Below are 25398 nucleotides of genomic sequence, written 5' to 3'. Positions count from 1 at the left end.
TCAGTATTCATTCAAGATAAAAAAAAATGTTTTTCTTAGAAGCAAGCCTGACAGGCTTCTCCCGGGAAGAGTGTAAGGTGTGGGAGAGCCCACTGCAGCTCCCAGTGGAGCACTGTGAGGCTGGGGTGGGGGCTCCCCCTCCTCTCTGTGGTGCTGGGTCCTTGTCTGCCTCCACTCTGGGCCACTGTGACAGAGACTGCCCATGTCCAGATCCTGGCTTACTCTTCATACAGCAGCAGCACTGGGAAATGCCCCCTGGCATAGGCTGGGGTGCTCAGCACAGTGCAAGATTTCCCAGCATGGGAATGAATGGTCCCACAATACAGTCGTCCCCCAAAGCTGTATGCAGTGTGAACCTGAGGGGAACAGTACCTTCAGCTCAGAGATGAATTCACACCTGGCAGGGAGCACAGCTACCCGCAGGGAGCACGCTAACGGACTAGTATCCCAGCAGTCTCCCACCGCCAGCCCTGGATGACGGTGGGGTGGGACGGGCTCACTGGTGTCTGTCAGGGATCTGGAGCACACTTGTGCACCTCACTAGGTCAGAGCAGTGACAGGCAGGTAGCATCTGCCTATCTTAGCATCACCGTAGTTATGGTTCTCTCGATGTGCTATTTTAGGACAGACTCTATGAAGCATCGTTTTAGGCACTGAACACACTCTGCATGTGATTGGTGCAGTCTGAGCAGATGCACATTTGGTTTACAGTCTAAGCCTCACTGACTGATTTAATAGAGCCACCAAAAGCAATTTCAATCACCCGGACGTACTACAAATGATCAGTCTTTGTTGTTTATAAGACGAAACCTAAATAAGATGTTTATACAATATTATTTAAACTTGATTATATTCAGTTCCTATAAAATGGAAGATAAGACGTCAGCACTTAATGCTGGTCCACTGACAGCTGCACCAGTGGACTTCACTTCCCCAGCAAGCGACTGGTTTTCCAACTTGAGAAAGCAAAGGACTCTTTCCAAAGCTAATTTATATTATATTTGGCTTTTAATAATGAAGGTTGTCATTTCTAAATGATAAACTCCACTATGTGTGCCAAGTTAACATTTGACTGAAATAGAAATGTCATTTTTATGGCTCTATTAAGCTCAAAGGGGCACCTGAATATTCTGTGCTTTAAGAGCGTGCGCATGCACAGAGTACACAGGCCTGCTTACCTGGAGAGATTGTGCGTCAGGACAGACGTAGGAATGTCCTCAGAGCAGCTTCTCATCTGCTTCAGACGTGTGTGTCCATTACTGTGTTTGTCTTTATCTTAATCAGCTTGTTCTGTGAGTGCCAACAGCCCTGTCGCCAGCAGAGTTCCTTGTTTGGTGAGGCAGACTTCTCACAGGCAGAACCAGCCGAGCTGCTGAGGGTGAACCCCTGGGTGAAGCACCCGACATCAGTCACTGGTCCCCGACATACAGCTCCATCGCAGGCACTGAAGTTTTAAAGTTGTAATCAGAGCGGCAGTTGGGAACTCAGATCTTCTCTTTGGGAACTGCCTTCAGCCATACTTTGTTTACTGGTCCAAGGATAAAATGCCAACATGTAGTCTGCCCTGAGAGTGGATGCAGGTGTGTAAGGGCCGCCAACAGGGCGGTTCCTGACGCTGTGTTAACTGGAGGGACACTGGACCTTTGCTGTTCAGAGTTCCCTTTCATTTCCGCCACCACCCCCTCCATTCACACTCAGGATGCCCGCCACCGGGCTGATCTTGCATCTTGTAGCTTACTCTGTGTTCTTGCCCTCTCCATGGGACTTGTGTGCCCAGGTGATTGCCCAGTCAGATCCATCCAGGGATTCACACGGCTTGTCAAAGAAAGCATGAGGCCAGCCTGGCACTGCGTCAGTGTGATCCCACCCTGGGTCTGTGCCCATTCCAGGTGACACCCTGCCCTGCCAGGAAGGCCCTCTGTTCATACAGATAGCTCCTGTCTCCTTCTCAACCGTATCTCTTATTACTGTCTAATCTCAAGCCCAATGGTTCTCAGCCTTCCCTTAATGCTGTGACCCTAATAAAGTTCCTCATGTTGCGGTGAACCCCCAACCATGAGATTGAGCACCCCACGTGTGCTGCCTCCAGTGCCTGGTGCTCAAGACAGAACATTCACAACATTCTTTATGCTGCTTTGTTAGTGGAGGAGTCTTTATGCCAGAAAGGACACTGTCTCTAGTACCAGTTTAATTAGGTAGAAGTGCAATCATCGTCCCTCTTCCTTAGCTTCTTATGTTAATTTCTTCTAACACATTTCTAGTTTTCTGCTTGAGTCCTGCCTAATTCCCTGCCATTAAGACGTGATTGGTGGTTTGCGGCTGAGGAGAGGGCGGTGCCGAGCACTGTTCTGAGGCCAGTGGGCAGACCACTCAGCACATGGTGACAGGCTTAGGCAGCCTTGGTGAGCTGATCTGGAAGGTTTGGAGAGTTTGTTCGCAAGGAGATGCGTGTGAGGGAGGAGCCTTTGCCTCAGCTCATGAGGCTCCTGGCTGTAGTCCTCAGGACCCGGGATCCGGAGGGCCATGAAGTCACTGAAACCAGTTCCCCCAATACAAATGAGAGCAGAGAGGCACTCTTGTGTACTCGGGGCCTGGACTGACTAGCACAAAGTGTGGTCTTGGTCCCCTGAAATAAAAACCTAAGCTTGTATCTCTTCCTGAGGGGTTTGTTTTAGATTTTAAAAATCAATTTGCGTATATGTCTGTGTGGCTGTGTGAGTTTTTATGTGCACCACATGTGTGCAGGTGCCCACGGAGACTAGACAGGGTTGGATTCCCTTGGATCTGGAGTTACAGGCGGTTGTGAGCTGCAGGATGTGTGTGAGGGGAATCGAACCTGGGTCCTGTGCAGGAGCAGCACACATTCCTAACCACTGAGCCATCTCCAGCCCTCCTGGGAGGTCTTCAGTCGCATCAGTAACAAGCTTCCTGGTTCTGTAGGTGCCCTGAGGAATGTGTCTGTACACGGAACAGAACGAGGAGCAGGGCTTCGCACAGACCTGGTTTCTGTAGCAGAAGCCATGGACTTAGGACAAGCTGAGTATCTGAAGTCAGAGTGTCTAACCCCAGATCTCTAGTTATTATGACACCTCATGTACAGCATGGGGAATTCCAATTCTGCATCCTTTCTTCTAAGATCCATTGTAAAAAAAAAAAAAGTGTGTGTGTGTGTGTGTGTGTGTGTGTGCGCGCGCACACGCGCACGTACAGATGCCCGTGGAGCCAGAAGAGGGAGCAGAGCACACATGTGGTGTGCACAAAAGCTCAGCCACACAGACATACACACAAATTGTTTTTTAAGTTTTTAAGTCTAAAACAAGCAAACCTGTGACAGGATTTTCCCTGTCCAATCACATTAGGGCAGCAGGAGGCCTATGACTAGACAGGGAAAAGGGAGGCAGAGCTAAGAGTTACAGAGACAGCATCTCAGAGAATGGAGGCCAAGATGGAAGCAGAGGAATAGGAGGAACCTGAACCAGTGTGGCTTTAATTAGCCGCGGGTGGTTATGATATTAAAGGATAGAATAATTGGAATATTTGTCTAATCTAGGTGGGCAGCTTTTATCGTTATCAGTTGGTTCTGAAATTATTGTATTGGCATCTTGTAAATTGAGAGTTTATTGATACATATATCTGTTTGGTTAATTATAAGCTTCTAGAGTTTTGTTTCTACCGGATGGATGGGTGATGTGACGGCTGGCCCTGAGAACGGTCGCTGTGGGGACTAGCAAGAGAGTTGCCAGAGGCAGGAACTCAGGAAGCCTGCCTGTCCGGCCCCTCTGGAGAGCTGGTGGACAGAGAGCGCCTGGAGCGCGGAGAATAGGTTTCTTTTTTAATATTTCCCGCAACACAAACCCCTCAAGAAGAGATACAAGCTTAGGATATTATTTCAGGGGACCAAGACCACACTTCATGCTGGTCAGTCTGGCCTTGAGTACAGGAAGTGCCTCTTTGCTCCCACTGGAGCCGCAGCTGCAGATGGCTGGGAGCTGCCTGATGTGTGGTGGGTGCCATACCCAGGCCCTCTGCAAGATCAGCTCTCGCTCTCAACCACTGAGCCATCTCCGCAGCCCCCAGTGCATCCTGTTAAACATGAGTCTGTGAGCTGCCAGGTAGTTTTGTCAGTTCCCCCTGGGCAATGGAACTTCTGAGGTAGATCTGTTTATCAGGCGCACATTTCCTGAGAGAATTACCCGAGGGACCGGAATGGTAGCTCAGTCATTTGGGTGCTTGCTGCACGGGCATGCGCTGTAAGGACGGGAGGGCACTGTCAGCCAGCCTCTGCCTCCTGATCGCTGGGATCAAAGGCGTGCACCACCATTGCCCGGCTAATGATGAACTGTTTTCTAAAAAAGTAACAGGTCCCATTACACTTTAAAGAAAATTATACTTGATCTGTCTGGTTGTCTGTCTGTCTGTCTGTCTATCTGCAGCACCAGGATGGACTCAGGGCTTTGATCATTCTTAGCATCTACCTCTGAGCTACAGCCCCAAACCCTACACTAATTTAAAAGAAAAGATTAAGCAAAATAAAACAAAACAACCCCCCCCCCACACACACACAACCCTAGACAACAATATGGTGGAGGCTACAACAGAAATAGAAAGTTGCCTGCTCTAATCACCTAACACACCTCTGTGTGTGTGTGTTTAAGAGAGAGAGAGACAGAGAGAGCGAGCACGCAAGCACTGTGTGACTGCCGTGCAGAAGTGACAAGGGCAGACTGAGATTGGTGAGTTGCCTCAGTCTGGAAAGGTCCCATCTTCACCTCGGTCTGCTTGCGGCACTCTGGTCTGGCTTAGCACATGCTCAGTACCCACACCCAGTACACTCAGTGATATGCTCTTCAGGGCGACTTGTGCTTTCTGTGTCCAGGGGTGGACAGCTACGCGGTTGGCCCCATTGTGCTCCCTGCCCCATGGATTCGGACCCTGTAGGACAGCTTTACAGCCATGTCATCCTTAGAAAGGCATGAGAGGTAGTGTGACATGTGAGCCCTCAGTTTGCCATGCCTGCTGCGTGGCCCTAGGCTCAGCATGGGTAATGGGTACATGTGGGTTTTGAGCATGCATGTGTACGCAAGCGCCTGGCACACATAAGCCCTGGCACACTTCCTTCAGTCTAGCCTCTTTCTCAAGGCAGTTCCTTCTGTGCTGCTGGTCCTCAGTCATCTGTGAACCTTGCTAAAAATGACTCAAAGGAGGGAAGAGATTGATGGGTTAGATGTATAGGTTTTCTCAACAACTTTGGTAGCTCAGCTAGACCCAGAGAACCACTTAACCATAGAGGTTGCTGAAGGAGCTGGAGCAGAGATGTGGCCCACCTGCTTACCACACGTTAGCTGTGTTGCCCCCCGCACTTGTTAGAGGTTGCTTCCGAACCACCCTTCCCTTGTGGAGACCACAGTCTGAGGAGCTCGAGTCCCCTTAGTGAAGAGCATGTTTGCACGGGACCTGCACTCACTCGATGTACTGTAAGTCACCTCACTTACATATGGTGCAGATGTCTGTTAGGCAGGGAGGAGGGACAAGGACAAACGTCTGTGTGCATTCAGTCTGTGGCTGCTTGAGTGTGGGTGCAGAACCTGTGGACATGGGGGGACAGCTATGTAAAGTCACAGTACTCAGGGGGCAATGGGGACCACCCATTGCTTATTCCATGGAAGAAGAATTTGTCCCTGTCCTGAGTGGATTATCAGGGCACCAGTGAGCATGCTCAGGAGTCAGGACAAAGTAGAGAGGCCCTCTGTCCCAGCGTGTACTCCGTCCACACTTGACCCCTTCCCTTCTTTCTTTTACTGGCTCTTTGAGAAGCCGCACCTTCTGGCTTTTGTAATGGGTACATGATTAACTTGTATTTACCACTCTCTAGTGCCCCTGCCCCCCAGCCCTGCTCCTCCTCAGTAAGTTGTGCAGCTCCTGCAGGCCAATCTCCTTCCTGAGTTAAGGCACAGGGTGTGCGCCCCAGGCAGCCTCTGCTGTAGCAGGGCGGGGGAGAGGAGGCAGAGGTCAGATCACTGAGGCCAGCTTGTAAGAGCCTAACAACCAACTTTGCCAGCACACTCCAGATGTTAAGGGACAGGGCACTTATAGGGGAAGGAGGGGGTCAGGTTACTGCTGCTGCCCCCAGGGCACGGGCAAGGAGAGGGGAGGAGCTTCAGGCATCTCTTGGTGACCTCGCAAGCTGACCTCACGTGAGGAAGTTGTCCATCAGTTCTGGAGTGACTTCTCTCTAGCTAGTCCTTTATGGCCTCACAGCAGCCCGAGGTATGCAAGGTCCCTAGTGCAGAGAGCTAGTGCTAGGGTAACTGGCACCTGGGTACTGGGATCATGCAAGTCATGTCAGTCTGATAGGGGCTTAGAGGTAGCTCACTGTCCGTCTGCCGTCCTAAGATGGTGACTATCACCAAAAGGGCATGGCGGAATATGCTGGGAGCCCTGTTTTAATTCAGAAGGTATGGGTGAAGTGATATTTGAGCCCAGGAGTTTGAGAATAGCATAGGCAGCACTGTGTTGTCTCCCATTACAACAGGAAGAACAGATGTAGTGGAGGACAGCCGTGATCCACCACTGTCTTGGTCAGGGTTACTATTGCTGTGATGGAACACCACACTCAAAGAAACCTGCGGAGGAAAGGGTCTATTCAGCTTTCATTTCCACATCACTGTTGATCACTGCTCCTCATCAAGGGAAGTCAGGACAGGAACCCAAGCAGGGCAGGAACCTGAAGGCAGGAACTGTCGCAGAGGCCATGGAGAGGTGCTGCTTACTGGCTTGCTCCCATGATTTGCCTCAGCTTGCTTTCTTATGGAATGCAGGACCATCAGCCCTGGGATGGCACCACTCACAATGGGCTGGGCCCTCCCCCATCAATCACTAATTAAGAAAATGTCTTATGCTGGATCTTATGGAGACATTTTCTCAGTTGAGGTTCCCGCCTTTCAGAGACTCTAGCTTGTGTCACAGTTGCCATAGAACTAGCCAGAGCCGCTGCACACTGGAAGCCTGGGAAAGTCTATTTAATAAGCCCCAACATGGCGGCTGTTTCTTCGGAGAGAAGAAAACAACGGCTTCTCAGATTCCTGCTGTTCTCCATTAGTCACTTCAGGCTGGAAAAGGTGGAACTTTAGGGAAGGTGCACACATTACCAGGTTGTTTTCTAGCTCTAGTGGTGGTCAGCGCCACAGTCAGACACTACCAAATAAGGGGTGGGTGGTAGCCGGGGAGGTGGCTCAGTCCGTACAGTGAGTGCCATGTAAGTCTGAGCACCCAAGTTCAGATTCCCGGAACCCATCTTAAAAAGCAGGGTGTGGTGGTGTGTGTTTGTGATCCCAGCCCTGGGGACACAGAGGCAGGGAGATTCCTTGGACCTCTCTGAGTATCTGGGAAACATCTGTGTGCAGAAGCGACCAGCAAGTTCTAGCCTCTCAGGTGAGCAGTAGGTCAGAACCCGGACTGCGCAGTGCACAGTGGGCCCGCTGAGTGATGTAACTAACGGGTCCCTTGGCAGACCGGTCCAATGTGACTACACAGTTAAAACAAAATGTCAGAGAAATCAGGAGAACCTACAGCCCAGCCCTCGAGTGGCATCAAGGACTAAGGTGGGTGGGTGGGGCTTGTGAGCTGGGGAACCACAGTCTGGATGCATCCATCTGTAGACTCTCCCCCAGAAGGCAAACCCAGGGCAGTTTTCCGATCTTCTGCATTTGATCTAGAATGTGGACTGCAACCCCTTTGGGAGTTGAACAACCATAGGGTCATAGGGTCACCTAAGACTGTCTACGTATCATATATTTATGTTATGATTCATAACCATAGCAAAATTGCAGTTGTGAAGTAGCAATGAAAATAATTTTATGGTTGGGGGTCACCACAAGAGGAACTGTATTTAAGGGTTGTAGCATTAGGAAGGTTGAGAACCACTGACTTAAAGACTTCTCCTCCCTCTCCTTAATTCCTGAAGGACAGGGATGATAGAGACTATATACATTTTAAGGAACCCTTACATTTTCAAAAAAATCTCCTACGGCTGTGTGCAGGCAGCCGACAGAATCAGCCCAGATGATAGGATGATTCTCTAGACTCCCTTAGGACTGCTTCCTGTGTCCTGGCCACGCTGTGCCTCCTGCTGAGTCCTGTCTGGGTCAGTGTTCAGAAACACTGTGTCCTTTGCCTCATTTTCTTCTGTACCATTTACCTGCAGTTCCTATCCCGTGGGCAAGTCAGCTTTGTCACCGAGGGCCATGAGCAGAAGGGTCACCATGCTGATAAGGATGTGCTTGTGTGAACCCCATCCAGGCACGAGGCCCCTGCCAGCTGTTTCAATGCCCACTTGCTGACCTGCGCCAGGCTCCTCTTCCTAGCCCTGTCTGCTGTTCAGAGTGTGGCTCAACTCTTGTGCTCACGTTTCTAATAACTATAGGCATTTTAGAACGTAAGCTTTTTATAGTAAGGCTTGGGTCAGAGACAGCCCGTTGGGAAAAAGCCCTTGTCTGCTCATTGTCCCCATGCAAAGAGTAAACTTCAGCCTCTGTGTCTCCCGGGTCAGAAATAACAAGTGTGGACCGAAGACCCAAGTGTAGAAACCAGAAGTGAAAACTCACAACAAGGGTCAGGGGAACGCAAGCTTTCTGCTCCCAAGGCAGCAAGTAAGATTTCGGAATTATCAGGTGCCAGAAGCGTCATGCATTTGAGAAGAACATAGAAATGTGTGGCCTTCTGCGTCCCAGAGTTTGTCATTACAACTATACCCAACTTGGGGCCACAAACATCAGAGACTGTGTTCTGAGCTCCTGTGGATTGTCTGTCTCCTTGTCGTTCGTCCACGTACGTTACAGAACGGTACCTCCTGCATAGTGTTGCATTTGTCTAATCACCTCCAACAGCCTGTGCATGTGCAGGAGAATTGGCATCCATCCGACATACTGTACTGTTTACACGAGGGACGTTAGAATTTACCTGCAGCTAAACCAGGGGTCCTGGAACCGTTCCCCTGACCTGCAGGGCAACAGCCAGATCCATCTAAATGAAAAAAACTCTGCTATCAGAAGATACTGTTATGGTGGAGTTGGGTCAAGGGTGGGGTGGATGTGTACACTACAGGGGCCTGACTGATGGAGGACCTTGTGCCTGCAATATGTAAAGGACCCTTGAAACTCACTAGGAGGGAAATTAAACTGGTTGAAGAAAGAGCCAGGAGATTGGAGCACATCTCCCTAAGTGGAGGGCGGCAGATAAGAGCATGAGAAGGTACTGAGTCTCTGCAGTCACGGGCATATAGACTCGCATGCAGATGCTGTGGTCAGAGCAGTGGCTGGGCAGACTTGGGTGCTGCCATCCGCAGTCAGGGCTGGGCACTGCTGTTGGTGTGGGGCATCTGGAACTTGGATGCACTGCCTGTGAAATGGTAGACACAATTTAGGGAGCACTTCAGAGTTTTGTCCCTCCACCTGAGCACTGTGGCAGAATCCGGTCTGTGACAGTGGTCTGTGTGAGTCTCCTGCACAGTTATTTTTACAGCTGCAGGAACATCACCCTTGCATTACCCTCCATTACAGCATCCGCGTGCCCCACCCTGTGTAGGTACACATGGACTTTGTTTTCCTTTCTTTGCAGTTAAAATAATGTCACGGGAGAAAGCTTTGCATACTGTGTCACAGTGTGTCACATAGCACGTCCCCAAGACTGGACTAGCCTGAACTCTGAAGGGTAGGAGTTCCAAGGGGCTATGGCGATCCTGCTAGCCTCCTCCCCGACCTTAGGTAGATGCTGGTCTGCCACATGACTAGGCCGTTCAGCATCTGTGTACCTCTCACCTCTCTTCCCTAGCCAGATTGGCATTTTAACGTATGTTTGAGGCTTTGCCCTCTTTCCATTTTAGCCTGCTAGTTTCTGTTTCAGGATTTCTGACTGTGAGGAATCGGTTCCTTGTCTGAATGTTTCCATTGGCAATGCTTTTCTCTTGTTTGCTGGTTTCCCTCTTTGTCTTCTTAAGCTTTACACAGTTTGGTTTTGTTAGCACACAAGCATGCGTTGCTGGTTCCAGTTATTATGAGCAAGTGCCATTGTCTGGGCCCACTCACGTGTCTGGTCAGCCAGACAGTGCAGGACAGCTGGGTGGGGAGGCCCGGTCCCTGTGCCCGGCATCCTCCCGCAGGCTGGTGCTGACACAAGGCCAGAAAGAAGAACACCTGCGGGTAGAGCCCAACCCTGGCTGGGTCTGCAAACGCGTGCTTTCGTACATGGTGGGAGCATCATTGCTGTGGCTGTAAGCAGGAGCAAGAGCAGCCTGGTCAGGGAGGGTAGTGACAGTCTCCACAGCCTGAGGTGGGTGCAGTGTGGAGGGAGGAGCTGCCAGGATCCAGGCTTTGCTCCTCTCAGCTCATGCACACCTCTCACATGACCACTGAGCACGTGACTGGGCTGTGATCTGCGTCTGCCCACAGGAGATTAGTGAGTGAGGAGCGGGTTCCTGTTTTCAGGTGGCATGTATTCACTCTACGTGATTAGGGTTCTGTTGACATTCTGTGTATGTGCCTGTGTGTGTGTGTGTGTGTGTGTGTGTGTGTGTGTGTGTGTTGTGTGGTATAAGTGTATGTATGTTGTGTGTGGTATAAGTGTGTGTATGTTGTGTGTGTATTATATGTGGTATATGTGTATATGTGGTGTGTGTGCAATGTATGTGTGGTGTGTGTGTATGTGTGGTGTGTATGTGTGGTGTATGTGTATGTGGTGTATATGTGTGTGGTATAACTATGTGTATATATGCGTATGTATGTATGTGGTATATGAGTATGCATGTGTGGTATATGTGTATGCATAGTGTATGTATATGAGTGTGTATGAGTTTGTGTGTGTGTGGTATATATGTGTATGATTGTGTATGTGTGTGCATGTGTGTGGTATGTGTGTGGTGTGTATGTGGTGTATTGCAGTGTGTGGTATATGTGTATGTGTGTGTATATATTGTATATATGTATGCATGGTATGTGTGTGTATGAGTGTGTGTGTGTGTGGTGTTGTATATGTGTATGTGTGGGGTGTGTGTGTGTGTGGTGTACTTTGATCGTTTCCCTCTTTTGTCCCCCTCTCTTTCCTGGTAGTCCACTTCCTCTTATAGGGTAGTCCCTTCTGCATGTCCCCTCTTCCACATGAGAGGAGCGCGTGAGCAGGCCAGCGTGCAGTGTTTGTCTTTCTGAGTCCAGCTTATTTCCCTTAGTGTGACATCTCTAGCTCCATCCACCTTGTGGCAGATGCCATGATTTCACTCCTCTTTATGGCCAAATAGCACCCCAGTGCGTGCCTATCACAGGCCCTCTTTATCTGTTTCTCTGCTGATGGCACCAGTGCTGAGGCCATGGCGTGGCTGTTGTGACTGTTGCTGCAGTAAGCACATCTGTGCAGGCATCTCTCTCATCTGCTCCTGTATTCCTGTGGGTGCCATAATGAGTGGTGTGCCTGGGTCACAGGGAAGATGCACAGTCCCCTTGGTGTGCTCCTGGGTAAGCACAGCCCCCAACCCCCAGCGGTATAGAACTCAGAGAATAGGCTGGCACTGTGGCAGGGATGGTACTGCCCTGTCTTCCGGCCTGCCACTCATACACTCAGCAGCGTAGCTAAGGGGCTGGTTGTGAGATGTGAGCAGAATGGAAATGTACCAGCCTTAGGCTAACCTCCAGGTGTGCTCCAAAGGAGTTCGAAATATCAAAGCGCAAAAGCATGAGCCCAAACTGCAGCCTTGCCAACCCATGAACTACCTCTGAGTTTCCCACGATGCTGCGCTCATCTGGGGAACTGAGCTTCAGCAAGGGAACTGTGGAAGGGGAGGATGGGGGCTTCCCTTTCAGCAGTGCGGCCTGGGGTAGGCACAGGGAGCTGACACTCGTGTTAGGCATGGGTTTTCCCATGTGGTGGTTTAGGTGAGGATTAAGGTGCTCTGTGGTCCATTTTGTTCCTGTGTTTGATTAAACTGTAGAATGTTTTTTGCCTTGCTTTTCTGTTTTTCTTGAGATATGACTCAGAGTTTTGAAAACCTGACCAGTAGTTGGATATGGTTTACAAAAATGTTTCCAGTAAGTTCGAGTTGCCTGATCTTGCCAGACTATGCCCCAGAGAATGCTCACCCTGCTTTCTTAATGCAAAGCAGTTGCGGACTGCCTCTGTAGGAAGACTTTCCTGTGCCGGCATCTACAGAGAGCCTAGTGGTTTCCCTGGTGACCAGTAGCCCTGACTGGTCAGGCCATCCCGGTGACCTCTGGAGCTTGGTGCTTGTTGACATTTGCTCGTTTTGCTCTGTTTTTCGGCCGGCAGCTCCACGTGGACTGTTCCCAAGCACATGACCTCAGAGAGTTCACAGTGACAGTGTGACAATGGCCAGGCCTTAAAACAATGCATAGTAGGGAGGGTATGTTCCCATGCAGTGTGTGAGGAGCAGGCTGCCCCCCAGGAGGTGCAGATGACGCCCTTCTCCCCTCCAGCAGCGCTTGCTGGCTGATCTGAGCTCAGCTCTTCACTCAAAGCTTTGTGCCACTGTCCGCGCCATTCCAGGGCTGCCACAGTCAGTTTCAGACTTTCCCTTCATTATGCTCGCTGAGCCTCTGTCCATCCAAGGAGAACTAGATGGGGAGTTGTGAGGCCCTGGCCCCTGATGGTGAGGTAAAGCAGGAGAGCCGATCTCCCACCATCCACTCATGAACACACATACGCGTGTGTGCACACACAGTTTGGTCACTGCAGTTCTTCGAGCCTAGGTTTTCAGTGTGACACGTGAGCACAGTGACAGCTCGGCCTTCTGGGATTGTCACGGACGTAGCTGTGTGGTGTGTAGGCAGCTCTCGTCAGATGCTAGTTTGTGTTCTTGATAATTCTGCTATCCAGAATCCTGCGGTTTTCGCTGTATGACCTACTTTTGTTAGGAAAAGTTAAACCCTTCATGTCTTCATCTCTGAGTCATTGTTTGGTGGTATTTTGGAAACATTAATTTTTTTCCATGTTCCTTTTTTCAATAATATTTTGCTGGCTGGATGGTAACGCCTGGCATTTGTGAGAAGAAAGTATGTAGTGGTTAGATTTGAGGCAGAGTATGTGTCTGCTCCTAAAGATGCCTGGCTGTGTCTTAAGCCCTTAGGCCTCACTGAGGGAAGCTCCCCCACCCACCTCCAGTGCTAATGTAGTAATAGCTCTTCATGTGTGCACTGCGTCATGTCATGTATGCATACTGTGTCATGTGTGTGCACTTGGTCATGCATGCTTGCGTGTGTGCTGTGCACATCACTTCATGTGTGCGCTCCGTGTCATGTATGTGCACCACATCATGTGTGTGTACCATGTAACATGTGTGCACCATGTAACGTGTATGCACTGCATCATGTGTGCATGACACGTCATTTACTCCTCATTGTCACGGGCAGGTCCAGAAGCTGTGCCTTCACCTTACTCTCTCCCTATTTCCTTGTGTTTGAGGATGCGTTAGCATGTTGTTTCCCCTTCCTCCTCAGCCTGGGAAGGACGAGGATCATTGTTGGCTTTTGAAAGCTCTGAAGGTTTTCTAGAAAGAGATGGAGGAAGGGACTCCTGTTGGTGTTGCACGGTCTGCCCTGTTGGATGGGATGATCAGCCCCAGAGGCTTACTCGGTGGGCTGACATCCCCCGGAGAGGTTGTTAGACTGGGACCTCTCTCTCCCTTGTATCTTATCTCTCCTGAGTCACACCATGCCAGGATGCAACCCTCACACCTTGCACATCAGGGTGGGACCCAGAATGTTGGCTGGAGGCAGAGGGAGCCTGCAGCAAAGGCCTGCGACCCCGGGAGGCTTGGAGCCAGACAACAGGCACAGCTTCCTGGGTTCCTGACCTACAGAACCTGGGAGATGAGAGATGTTTTCTTTGGTAGAGTCCTGTGCAGTGCACCATAGCTGACTACCACAGCCCTATCATCTGGCCATAGGAATGAAGAAACCTCTTCTCGGTAAAGAGCTTAGTAAAGAGTTTGGAAATACTATTGCATAATTGGTTTTCAACATTTAAGATGTAAGGGGTGGGGGAGCTGGAGAGATGGTTCAGCAGTTATGAGTACTACCTTGTAGACAGCCAAGTCCACTTTTCAGCACCCAGATGGTGGCACCCAGCTACAAGCGGGTATCCTCTGGTCTCTGTATGTTCACTTACACATACACATACACAGAGGCACACACACACACACCTTTTTTAAATGTAAGGAAAACACAGAACACAGTGATAAGCAGAGCTCTCAGAGTGGCCTGGCCCTGTGACAGCTCATGCCAGCAGTCAGCTATGGTCAGTGTGAATGTTGTGCTTCCAGCAAAGCCACTGTGTCCGAGAACCTCAGGCAGGGCTCCTTAAAGCAGGGTTCCTCTGTGTCATGTTATACAGACAAAACACCTGTTCTATTTGGTAGACTTGGTATTCATCACAGAAAGAGACCCAGTCTCTTGATACTTGAGATAATCTATAACACATTCATGTAAATAGGAATTGAAGTGGGGGAGCGCCACATGGGAGGGAGACATGGCCACAGACATCTGGTGGCATGGTGCCTTATGCTGGCAGCTTGAGGGGGCTAGCTGGTGCCGTACAGGCTTCAGTGGCTCCCTCTTCCTGACTACTGCCCCCGAGAGCTTCAAGCCACGTGGATGATATGTCCATGATAGAGGCCTGCTGCCTGCAAGGTCTCTGCTTACATGAGACTTGCAGACTCCACTTGGCTTGGGTAAGAAGCAGCTATCGTGAGGTAGCCATTTGTTCTCTGGATGCCCCAAAGACCCTCCTGGAGTTCAGCCTGCAGACTGCACGTGGTGCAGAGCGGACTGTGCTGCTGGGTAGTGGCTGGAAATGGTCAGAGTGCGCTTTGGTTGTCTTCTCATAGCTTTCAGAAGGAGGACCATCCATCTGGCCGGCAGCATTGTGCTTTTAGAACATTAAAAGACATGGGGCCGATTATGGCTTAGGGTGTAGCTCTGAGGCCGGGCTCTCACCACAATTAACAAGGTCCTGGGTTAGAGCCCCAGAAATCACAGAATGAGAAGCTAAGACCCTGAGAGCGATGTCTCAGCAAATACTTTTTGTTAAAGACAGAAAAGTACATAGAAACACTTAAGAAGCGTTGTTTTGTCTGTAATATGTGAAACTCCAGTGTGTCTTCCACTAACAGTGTATAGGCACTATTAGAAAGGCTTGTAGTAACGAGTTCTGAAATGTTAAAGCTGCCTTACATCGCCTCATTTGCTGCCAGTTGCCTAGCTGACCTTGTGAAAATAACTGATGTGTAAGCTGCGTTTTTTGGTCCAGTCCTTAAACATTCTAGTTTTTCTAAGTGAGGTGTCGGCAGGAGCCAGGCACTGGGTAGTTCAGGACGTTCTGCCATCTGTCCGTCCATCCATCTGTCCGTCCGTCTGTCCATCAGCCAGTTGATTTTTCTCCTCATATGTTTTGGCATTGGACTCCCCGCACCCATTGCCTTACAACATGCCCAAAGCATGGATTGTAGAGATCATTTGAATGCTCAGCTGGTCACAGATCGAAGGCTACAGATGACAGTTATTTTCATGTGATTGTGGCACACAGAGAAAGTCGGGCGTGTGAGCACGGGGCCTGGTCTACTGAGAAGGCTTTGTCTGAAGCCTCTGACACAGCTCTGTGTGTCTGTTGCATAAAAGGGCATCTGCTGCAGTGTGGGGCTCTGTTATGAGAGAGGACTTATAAGGAGTTCCGGAGTCAAAGGTCACTGCTAATTTTGTTGGTAAAATTTCTTGCTATGCCCCGTGTAGCTTTCAACTCGAAGTCCATGTGCCAAGTGTCCCCTTTTGTTAGGATAGATTCTTTCTCTATGAAGTCAAGAGGAGGGAGAGATGAAGGACAAACCAGCCAGGCCGAGCTTTGACGCTTTTACAGTTTACATTTCATACCAGATGGCTCCAAATTATGTTCAGTTGTTTGTATATTACGCTATAATTGATTGTGAACTGTCAAAGCTTTCTTAAGGGAAGTTGCGTCTGTCTGCTGTCTGCACTTAGCCTTGAGGGCTGCGGTGTAGGAGAAGAGCTGAAGTCTCCACTGTCAGCTCACCACTGACCCGGGCTCTTGACCTGTCTAAGGCAGCCAAGGTTACAGTGGGTGGCAACTTACTGGGCTAAAAAAATCGTATTTCTCCCCTGGCAAAAGCTTGCTCCGCCTGAGCCTCTGCCTGTTTTATGTAGTGGACCCTCAGAAGGCTGCTATCTAGGGTTTTTTTTTTTTTTTGATGCCTTCCATTAAATAATGGAGGTCATCAGTCAGGTCTGACATTTCCAGTGTACTTCCGTCCCACTCAAATAACGTGTAAATGTGAAGTGTTGGGGATGTGACCAAATCTGTCTTACCCATCAAGCTTGTGACTGCTGATTGTCTACCCACTTCCACCCTACCGGAAACAGAGGCCCAGTTTCATTCCTCATGCCCCCACCCCCCAAGCCCCTCCAGCTGTCCGTGAGCCAGCTCTGCCAGTGAGTAGTCACAAGCAGAGGTGACTGGCCATTGTTTCATTCCCATCTCCCCCAAGTCGAGTGCTTCTATTTGCCCCGTCCCTTTCTTTCTGCAGACTTTATGGCAAGGTTTCAGCATCCATTTTGGGCCCCCGAGCTGCCTTAGAGACCAGAAGATACATAGTGTGACTGACAGCAATGAGAAACACATTGGGAATCTGCTTACAAGCTTGCAGAAGTTCTTTGTCATCTTTATGCATCCTTGAGAAAACTGGTCCCCCAAATGTTTGGTTTGGGCTTGCTGGGCTTCAGAGAGCAGCTAAGCCAGGATGGTAAACCATGTGTATGCCTTGCTGAAGAGGCCACATTTAGTGAAGCGGGCAGTAGGAAGGTTGAAGATTGCGGGGATCACATGGAACTCTGAGTGAGGGACCCCCCCTCCCTTGGCTCATCCTGGAGACATAAGCCTCAGCTCCGCACAGAGGAGTGACTGTCCCACATTCTCTCAGGTACCTCACAGCGGAAGTGCTGCGTGAGCATGGGCCAGGACCTCACCAGGGCCCACTGGCTCCCAACATCCGTGGCTCCAGCCTCAGTAAGAAACTCACAGTATTGTCAAGTGTCCAGTAGGTTAAAATCTGCAAATTAGGAGTGATTTTTAAGGATTAAAATGTTCTCAGTTGGGGCCGGAGAGATGGCTCAGTGGCTAAGAGCCCTTACTGCTCTAGAGAAGGACCTAAGTTTGGTTCCCAGCATGCACTTGGGCAGCTCATAGCCACCCGCAACTGGAGCTTCAAGGCATCTGGCCCCTCTTCCTAGCCTTTCCCCCAGAAGATGCTGTAGTGAGTTGGTCTATGGGTTGATGTGTTAGCCCCTGACCTGTGCTTACCTCCAACTGGACGGTTGTCTTGTCTTTCCTTGGCTCAGCTCTTGGAGCCCTAGAGGACAGAGCTAAGACCAGGTGTGAAGTGCTGACTGCAGAGCCGGCTTCCCCGGGAGAGAGGAGAACACATCTGAATGAGGAGGAGAGTGAGAGTGAGTAAGTGTGAGTGTGTAAGTGAAAGTGAGAGTGTGTGAGTGGGTAAGTGTGAGAGTGTGTGTGAGTGAGTGTATGAGTGAGAGTGAGTGTGTGAGTGAGAGAGTGTGAGTGAATTAAAGTGTGTCTGAGAGTGTGTGAGTGAGTTAGTGTGAGTGAATGAAAGTGGGAGTAAGTGTGAGGATGAGTGAGTGAGAGTGAATGTGTGAATATGAGCGAGTGTGAGAATAGGTGAGTGTGAGAGTGAATGAGAGAGTGAGTGACTGTGTGAGTGAGAGTGTGTGAGTGAGAGTGTGTGAGTGAATGAAAGTGTGTGTGAGAGTGTGTGAGTTAGTGTGAGTGAATGAAAGTGGGAGTGAGTGTGAGCATGAGTGAGTGAGAGTGAATATGTGAATATGAGTGAGTGTGAGAATAGGTGAGTGTGAGAGTGAATGTGAGTGTGTGAGTGAGAGAGTATAAGAATGTGTAAGAGTGGGTGAGTGTGAGAGTATGAGAGTGAGAGTGAATGTTTGAATATGAGTGAGTGTGAGAGTGAGTGAATGTAAGAGTATGAGAGTGTAAGAGTGGGCGAGTGTGAGAGGATGAGTATGAGAATAGATGAGTGTGAGAGTATGAGTGAGTGTACGAGTGAATGTGAGAATGAGTGGTGCATGTGAGTGAGAGTGTGAATGGGAGTGGATAAGTGTGAGAGTGAGTGAGCGAGCGAGGGTAGGAGTGTGTGAGTGTGAGTGAATGAGTGCATGTAAGAGTGTGAATGAGTGTTAGTGAGCAAGGGAGCGTCTTCAGCCTTCCTTCAGGAACACTGAAGGGTTTTGGCCTTAGTTGCTTTCATTTCCACTGAATTAGAATGCTCTGACAGTGCACACACCATCCAGGTTTCTCACAAGTTTATGAATTGAACTTGTCAGAACTTGCTAACTTCTTCCCAGGCTGGAATAGAGGCTCCAGGGAACTGTTCCTGGTAGGTGGCTCCCTGGTGGCCCTGATTGTCTGCTGCTGGTTGCTGGCATGGCACTGGCTGTTGCCAGGGCTGGGGAGCAGGGCCTGTCTTTGCCAGACCTGCCTTGCCTGAAGAACGTACCAGATGTCCAGGTGGCCACACCACTCTGTGACATGACGTTCTGAAGTGCTATCCGTGTTGTTGAGGTATTAACTCCAGACACCACAGCCTTTCCTGAAGCGCATATTATCGTCGGGCCCTGTTTTAATTTTAGGACTTACTTCAAATCATTGCATGCTGTCTTTCTCCCCTCCCCCTTCAGGAGGGACACAGAGATTGCCACGTGCCATCGGGATGTCCCTGGCTAAGGAACTCATCTTCTCTGCCCGAGTTCTTGACGGTCAAGAAGCCAAAGCTGTGGGCTTGATCAGCCACGTGTTAGAACAGAACCAGGAAGGGGATGCAGCCTACAGGAAGGCGCTGGACCTGGCGAGAGAGTTTCTACCTCAGGTACCGTGAGAGCACCTGTGTGTGTCCACTCGAGATCAAGCATAGCACCCGCCTCACGCACTGAGGTGGCCCTGTCCTACCTCTCAAGTAAAACAGTTAAAATTAAGATTTGAAAGGAATCTGAGGGTTGCATTGTATTACCAACAGACACATCACTTGTGCTACACACACACACACACACACACACACACACACAGAGTGTAACTTCCTAGTAAATTGTCTTTGCTTGTATACCAACTCAGTACTCTAACCTAAGACATCTCTATGGAGAGAGAGCGATGGGGGGTGGGAGGGGAAGCACTGTCTCACATCCAGGCATGTGGGATGACAGTGTGTCCTAGCAAGTTGGGAGACTGTGTGCACACGCCCGCGGAGGCCAGGGTTTGCCGTTGGTGTCTTCCTCCATTTTCCTCCACCTCATATATCGGAGAGGGATCTCTTTCTTGGGCTTTATAGTTCAACTTAACCTGTCCAGTCAGCGCAGTCTGCTTGTTTTTGCCTCCCTAAGTGCTGCCACGCTAACCTGCTATTCATGTGTGTTGGAGATGTGAACTCCTAGTAAGCCTATTACCCACTAAGCCTTCTCCAGAGCCTCACAATGTTGTATTTTAATATAAAAGGCCATTCACTTCGAAAGTGGATGCTCAACTCCTGAAGACCGATGTAAATCAAGATCAAAGAACTCCGCTCTGGCTGGAGAGGATGGCTGCCTCTAGGGTAGTGGCGGTAGCTGAGCTTCCACAGTACTGAAGGGTGCTGCTGCTCTTCTCAGAGAGGGTGTCTGGTTCTCCCTTCCATAACCCAGATGTACCCGAGGGCACATGCCCGTGTGTCCTGCTGTCACTGCAGTCAGCTGTCCATGCTGACGCAGGAGAGGTACCAAATAAAGAGGTGTGGCTTGGAGCCCCCTTGACAGCTCCAGCTCCTTTCCAGCCTGACCTTCTGGCATTGCTGCTGGTTAGTGCGGTGAGCCAGGCCGACCTCTGTACTCCCCTTGTTTCGCTTGTGAGGACAGTAACTGAGGCAGGCTGGGCACAGTGGACGCCCACCTCCTGCTGCCTTCGAGACCCAGTTTGATCAGTGACAGCCACTCTGCAGTTGAAGCTCAGAAGATGAGTTTAGCATCTCAGCTGCTGTTAGCCAATCCGTGGGTCCAGCACTGGGAATATGTGAATTACACTGAGGAGTTCCTCATCATTTGCATTAAGTAGTAATTAGAGCTTTCTTCTTTACTTTGAATTTCAGGGGCCTGTTGCAATGAGAGTGGCCAAACTAGCAATTAACCAAGGGATGGAGGTGAGTGCTGATGGGGAAGGTGACTGCTCCGCAGAGCCAGTCTTCCCTGTGATTTCCGAGTCTCCGAGTGCAGCTGTTACCATGGTGATGGATGTTGCTGGGGTTCCTCCTAGGGCCATAGCTGCAAAATTCAGGGGACCCCTACAGCCTATGGAACCTTGTTCCTTTTGACATTGCTTTAGTGAGGTCATCAGCCAGGCCCTGGGGAAACAGACTCCTCAGCGAGACCACACTTGTATCAGAAATTCATGAAGTGCGGCTTGGCTCCACGCCGAGTATTGCTTTTTACCTGGAATTGCAGAGTATGTGTGCAGGGAGAGCCAGTGAGCACAGGCTAGTCTTGAAGAGTTTGGGTATCACACTGGTAATGTGAATTCGAAGGAGAAGGGTCCTAGACTAGGAGAGCAGTGGGGAGTGCAGAGTCTCATACACGGTGGGGGTGAGGGACAGAGAGAGGGAGGTGTGTGCGTGTATGTGCGTGTGTGTGTACACACACATGCTAATTAGCTTGCACAAGCATTTGTTTGCACACTGAGACCAAAGAAGAGTGTCAGGTGTCCTCTTTCAGGTTCTATGTTACTACTTTAAGGAGGGTCTTTTCTTGAACCTGGAGCTTGTTGCTGTTGCTGTTTGTTTGTTTGTTTGTTTGTTTTGGGGTCTTGTTGCTGTTGTTGTTTGGGTTTGTTTTTTGTTTTTTTTTTTGTTTTTGGCTAAGTTGGCAGCCAGCAAGCTCCAGTGACCCTCCTGTCTACACCCTCACCCTCCAGTGCTAGAGTGGCAGGCATGTAGGCCCACGCACGCCCAGCTTCTTACATGAGTGTGGGGATTCGAACTCGGGTCCTCATGCTTCCAGAGCAGGTACTCTTAGTTGTGTGAGCCACCTCTCCCTGCAGCTTTGGCATTCAGTTATTGTGGTTGTCTGAAAAAAAAAAAAAAAAAACTCCTCCTTCTTTGCACACAGGGGCCCCCAAGCTTCCTTGGCTGCGAGGCAGTGTCCTGAGAGTGGGTTTGCATGCAGTGAATGCTGTGTCATAAAATTACGAGCGATTGCCTTACTTCAGTGCTTTAATAATCTTAACAATATTTACAGAGACACCTCAGATAGGCCTTCCCCGGTGCTAGGCAAACCTTCAGACAACACTTACTAACCAACCCCTCATTTGGTGAATGCTGAGGCTAGCCGCTGTCAGACATGCCTCTGAAGCACAGAGAGGTCGCGTAACTTTCCCCGGTTGCACAGCTCCCAGATGTGCGTCAGGCTATGAGTCCGGGGGCTTAGTTACAGGTCTCAGGCTGCACATCCTCCTGAGCAAGTGGGCTGTGTGGGAGGACTCGGTTTAGGATGGGGCCATTGAGTTTGAGTGTGCATTGAATCTACCTTATTTTGCTGAAATGAATTATGTTTTCTCCTCAGGTCGACTTAGTAACAGGGTTAGCCATAGAAGAAGCCTGCTATGCTCAGGTATGTAACATGGTGACAGATCCAGAGAGTGTGTACAGCACTGCCATCCTCAGGGGCAGGGCCATCTGGGTTGGCAGGAGTTGCTGCTGAGATTTTACAGGGGTGCCCTGCCATGCTGTGGCGATATTTACAGCTTGATGGCTGTCCCTGGGGTTCTGAGCCTTCTCTCTCCACAGAAAAAGCAAAGTGTATGGTTATATTGATAGACACACATCCCCAGAAGCAAAAGTCTTTGTTAAGGTGTATGTTCTCGATCAAAGCTCTGCCCCAGAGTGCGAGCTGAGCAGATCCCGCACTGACACAGTGCTCTCCGGGCAGGGTCGGGGCAGCGGTGACTCCTCAGTGTCCCCGTCAGCTTCAGGTCAGGAGCTGAGCTCATGCGCCAAGGCAAGACCAAGAAGTGGAGCTTCTGACACACGTCGAAAAGGTAGAAGTGAAGCTACTGACATAACCGTCTGAGACAGTTCCAAAAAAATCAACAATGGAAATCCTCGTCCAAAGTCACAGCAAAGATCACACTAATCCCGCACGCCTGTAACAAGAGAAATGCATGGGTGTGTTCTTCGTAGTCAAAGTCTACCCAAGCTCTAGAGCACAGAACTAGTAAACGCTGGTGGCAGACATCATGATCTGTACAGTTGGAAGTCCGTGTTTGGGGGAGGGGGACTCAGCACCATTCAGAAGTCAGTCCTGTGGGGCGTGGTGGTGCACACCTTTAATCTCAGCAGTCCAGAGGCAGGGGCAGAGCAGAAACAGGCGTGAATTCCAGGCCAACCATGGCCACACAGTAAAGTGAGACCTTGTCTCAAAGCAAAGACAAAAACATCTGACCATTTAATAATGCTGGACATTCTATAACAGCAAGCATCTCGGCTCATTATTTAGTGAGTAAAAGGTTGATTCCAAGTCCAAAGACAAGATGCAGAATAGATATCTGGGTGTGGCCAGAAGATGAAGCTGGGAAACCAAGAGTGCCCAGGTTCAAGGCTCTGTGATGCTGGTGACAGAGCTCGTAAGTCCATCTGGGGTTGAGTTCCGAGACTCACACAGCCCACACCAGTCAAGATACTTTAACAAAAGGACGCCAACCACTCAGTGGAGAGCAGACAGGAGCAAGAGCAACATGGAACATCCGGGCATCCACATATATGATGCACACAGCATTACCCTTTGCACCAAATGTGGTTCCATCCCAGTGGCCAGGAAAGCCGCCACTGTACAGCCGTAGTCGGAAGCTTGGCCTTGGTTATGGTGACATAAAGCCACCTAAGAGAGAAGACAGAGAGAGAGGAGTGGAGGGTTTTGACTCCCTTAAAATTCACTTCTGCTCAGTATAATTCGGCTGAAAGGATGGAAAGGGGTGAGCTGGGAGCCAGCCTTCCCACAGTGTAGATCTGGTAAAGGCCTCACATCCAAGACACCACAGTAAGGTAGTGAAAACCCACTGTAGAAACGGACAAGAGCCCCCGACAAGAGCCCCCGAGTAGCCGCCTCACCGCAGTAGGAGAGCAGGTGACAAACTGTAACCTGAGACTGTGCTACAAACGCCTGTCATTTGGAAGCTGAAATCTATGAAGTATGTGTTAAGTGACCAGAAGTGAAAACAGTGGGCACTGACTCTCATTGTGGCTGCTAGGGTTAGTGGTTCAGTGACCCCAAGATAGATGTCAGTTTGAGATAAGGCTGAGTGTCCTCTGACCACGTCACCCAGCCACTGTGCTCCTTGATGTTTACTGAGACAAGGTGAAAACCTGCTGCTAAACTTTGTTCACAATTGCTAATCTAGAAACAGTCAACGTGCGCTTCACAGTCAGGTCTAGAGGCACAAAGACTAAAATTCAAGAAAGGGCAAGGCTAGCCTGTGGTAACAAGACTTTGAAGATAGCTTCAACTACATAGTGAGACTCTGTCTCAAGAATAAATAAAAAGAGGTCCTTGTATAGGTGAAATACCACCTGGTACATCTGTGTGGTAGAATATTGCACAGCGAGAAGAAGGTGGGAGCTGTCAAGTAACAAAATGGCATAAAGGAACCTTGAATTTACAGTACTCCAGGAAAGGTTTCAGTCTGAAAGTACTGGCTGCTGAGTGACTCCCGACACCCAGTGACACTCTGCAAGAGGGGTTTGGCAGGTTGGGGATGAGCACGTAGAGAACTAAGGATGCTTGGGGCAGCCGAGCCCTCTGTACACTGTGGTGACAGGTGATGTTGCACTTCTTTCAAAACCCACAGAGCATACAAGTGCGTGAGACCACCGACTCCTCACGAGGTAGCCGCTGTGTGCTCTGATCCAGGCCACTGGACGGGGGTGGGGGGGTGGGGCACGGGGGTCTCCACTTGCTGAGCTTTTCATTTGTTTAGCCTCTGGAAATCAGATATCTCCTGTTTAAAGCATAGTAGAAATGGAAAAAAATTTGGGGGTTAAAAATAGTTTGGCCCCATCGTTAGGAGACTTGTTCAAAGGACTCTCAGCCTTCCTAGCAGCTGCTGGTGGCTCGATCCGCTGTTGTGGTTTATATTTTTGTGTGTGTCATGTTTTGTCTCTTAGACCATCTCAACAAAGGACAGACTGGAAGGTCTTCTTGCTTTTAAGGAGAAAAGACCCCCTCGCTACAAGGGAGAATAGGAGGAAAGCCCACCGCAGCCTCCCATAGTGCTGGAAGCAGTTCAGAGCCTCCCCGTGCCGCCACGGGGAATTGCAGTGACCAAAGTGGAGAGTGGGTTCTCACTACACCCGGAGCAGGCCCATCTGTACTCAAGCCACTGTGCGCCATGTCATATTTATTCAGATTTATAAAGCTAGCAATGTCCGTGGTAAAAACACGTAAAAATTAGGTGTATGTTTTTAATATTTCCCGCATATCAGGCTTTGTCGTTAATTTTTTAATGTGAATAATTTATATTGCACACTCTAGGGAATAATTGATTGTATGTCTACCATGCTGCATTAAGAAAATAAAACTATTTCTGTATCCCAAAAATGTGAAGTTATACCAAATGTAGTTGCTGAGTAATTATGTACATGCGAGCATATACGTGTGTGTACATAGGAACACACACGTGTGTACGCACAAACACACACATGTGCTACAAGTGTACAAATGCCCATCGCCACCAGAGGACCTGGGTGGACACTCTGAGGGAAACCCCCCTAGTTTCAATAAAGCCAATGGAGAGTGATTTGAGAATCCGCGTCTTGCCCCTTGCCCAACCTTTCAGAACAGATTTCAGAGTAAAGTCTCTTTGCTGACCCTGCCAAGGAACCATGTGACACGGTCCCAGAACAGGGGTGAAGGGTCAGCCCATCAGTGGTTCTACTTGGCTTCAAGCCACAGTGTCTTCGGCAGAGGTGTCCCAGGCTGGGCCTGGCTGTGCTTTCACAGAGCTTGATGCTTGCTGAAGACTGCAGTGGGCCTCCTGTCCTGCCACACACATGCATCCTGCATCCCCTTCCCTCCCACCACACACATGCATCCTGCATGCCCCTCCCTGCTGCCCTGCCCTCACATCCTCACCCTGAGCACCGATGTGATTCTTAAATTTCGCAAGAGAGAACAATGGCACCAGCCACCACCTCTGCCACTGAGCTGCAGATCAGAACATCTATCCATCTATCTGCTAGCCCAGCTAACCAGCTGACCCCCCTCCACACACACACACACACACACACACCAT

General features: G+C 49.8%; 1 protein-coding gene across 5 annotated transcripts in view; it reads left to right on the top strand.

Moving 5' to 3' along the window:
- The window catches only part of Auh (AU RNA binding methylglutaconyl-CoA hydratase), a 95464-nt gene extending 70553 nt beyond the window's left edge, over positions 1 to 24911 (top strand). For 3 of the 5 annotated variants that reach the window (XM_085831086.1, XM_021180191.3, XM_085831088.1), the window contains 5 exons: positions 18777 to 18964; positions 20210 to 20260; positions 21675 to 21722; positions 22041 to 22149; positions 24272 to 24911. In XM_085831086.1, coding sequence (XP_085687212.1) covers positions 18777 to 18964; positions 20210 to 20260; positions 21675 to 21722; positions 22041 to 22149; positions 24272 to 24315 — 440 coding nt within the window. In that variant the 3' untranslated portion in view covers positions 24316 to 24911. The remainder of the gene's footprint in view (positions 1 to 18776; positions 18965 to 20209; positions 20261 to 21674; positions 21723 to 22040; positions 22150 to 24271) is intronic. The other 2 variants (XM_085831087.1, XM_021180192.3) reach the window with 1 other exon arrangement.
- The last annotated feature ends 487 nt before the right edge of the window (positions 24912 to 25398 follow it).

The sequence above is a fragment of the Mus caroli genome, unplaced genomic scaffold (assembly GCF_978045245.1).
Source record: "Mus caroli unplaced genomic scaffold, Mus_caroli_1 scaffold_15, whole genome shotgun sequence".
Classification (NCBI taxonomy): domain Eukaryota; kingdom Metazoa; phylum Chordata; class Mammalia; order Rodentia; family Muridae; genus Mus; species Mus caroli.
This window is presented reverse-complemented; position numbering and strand designations above follow the sequence as displayed.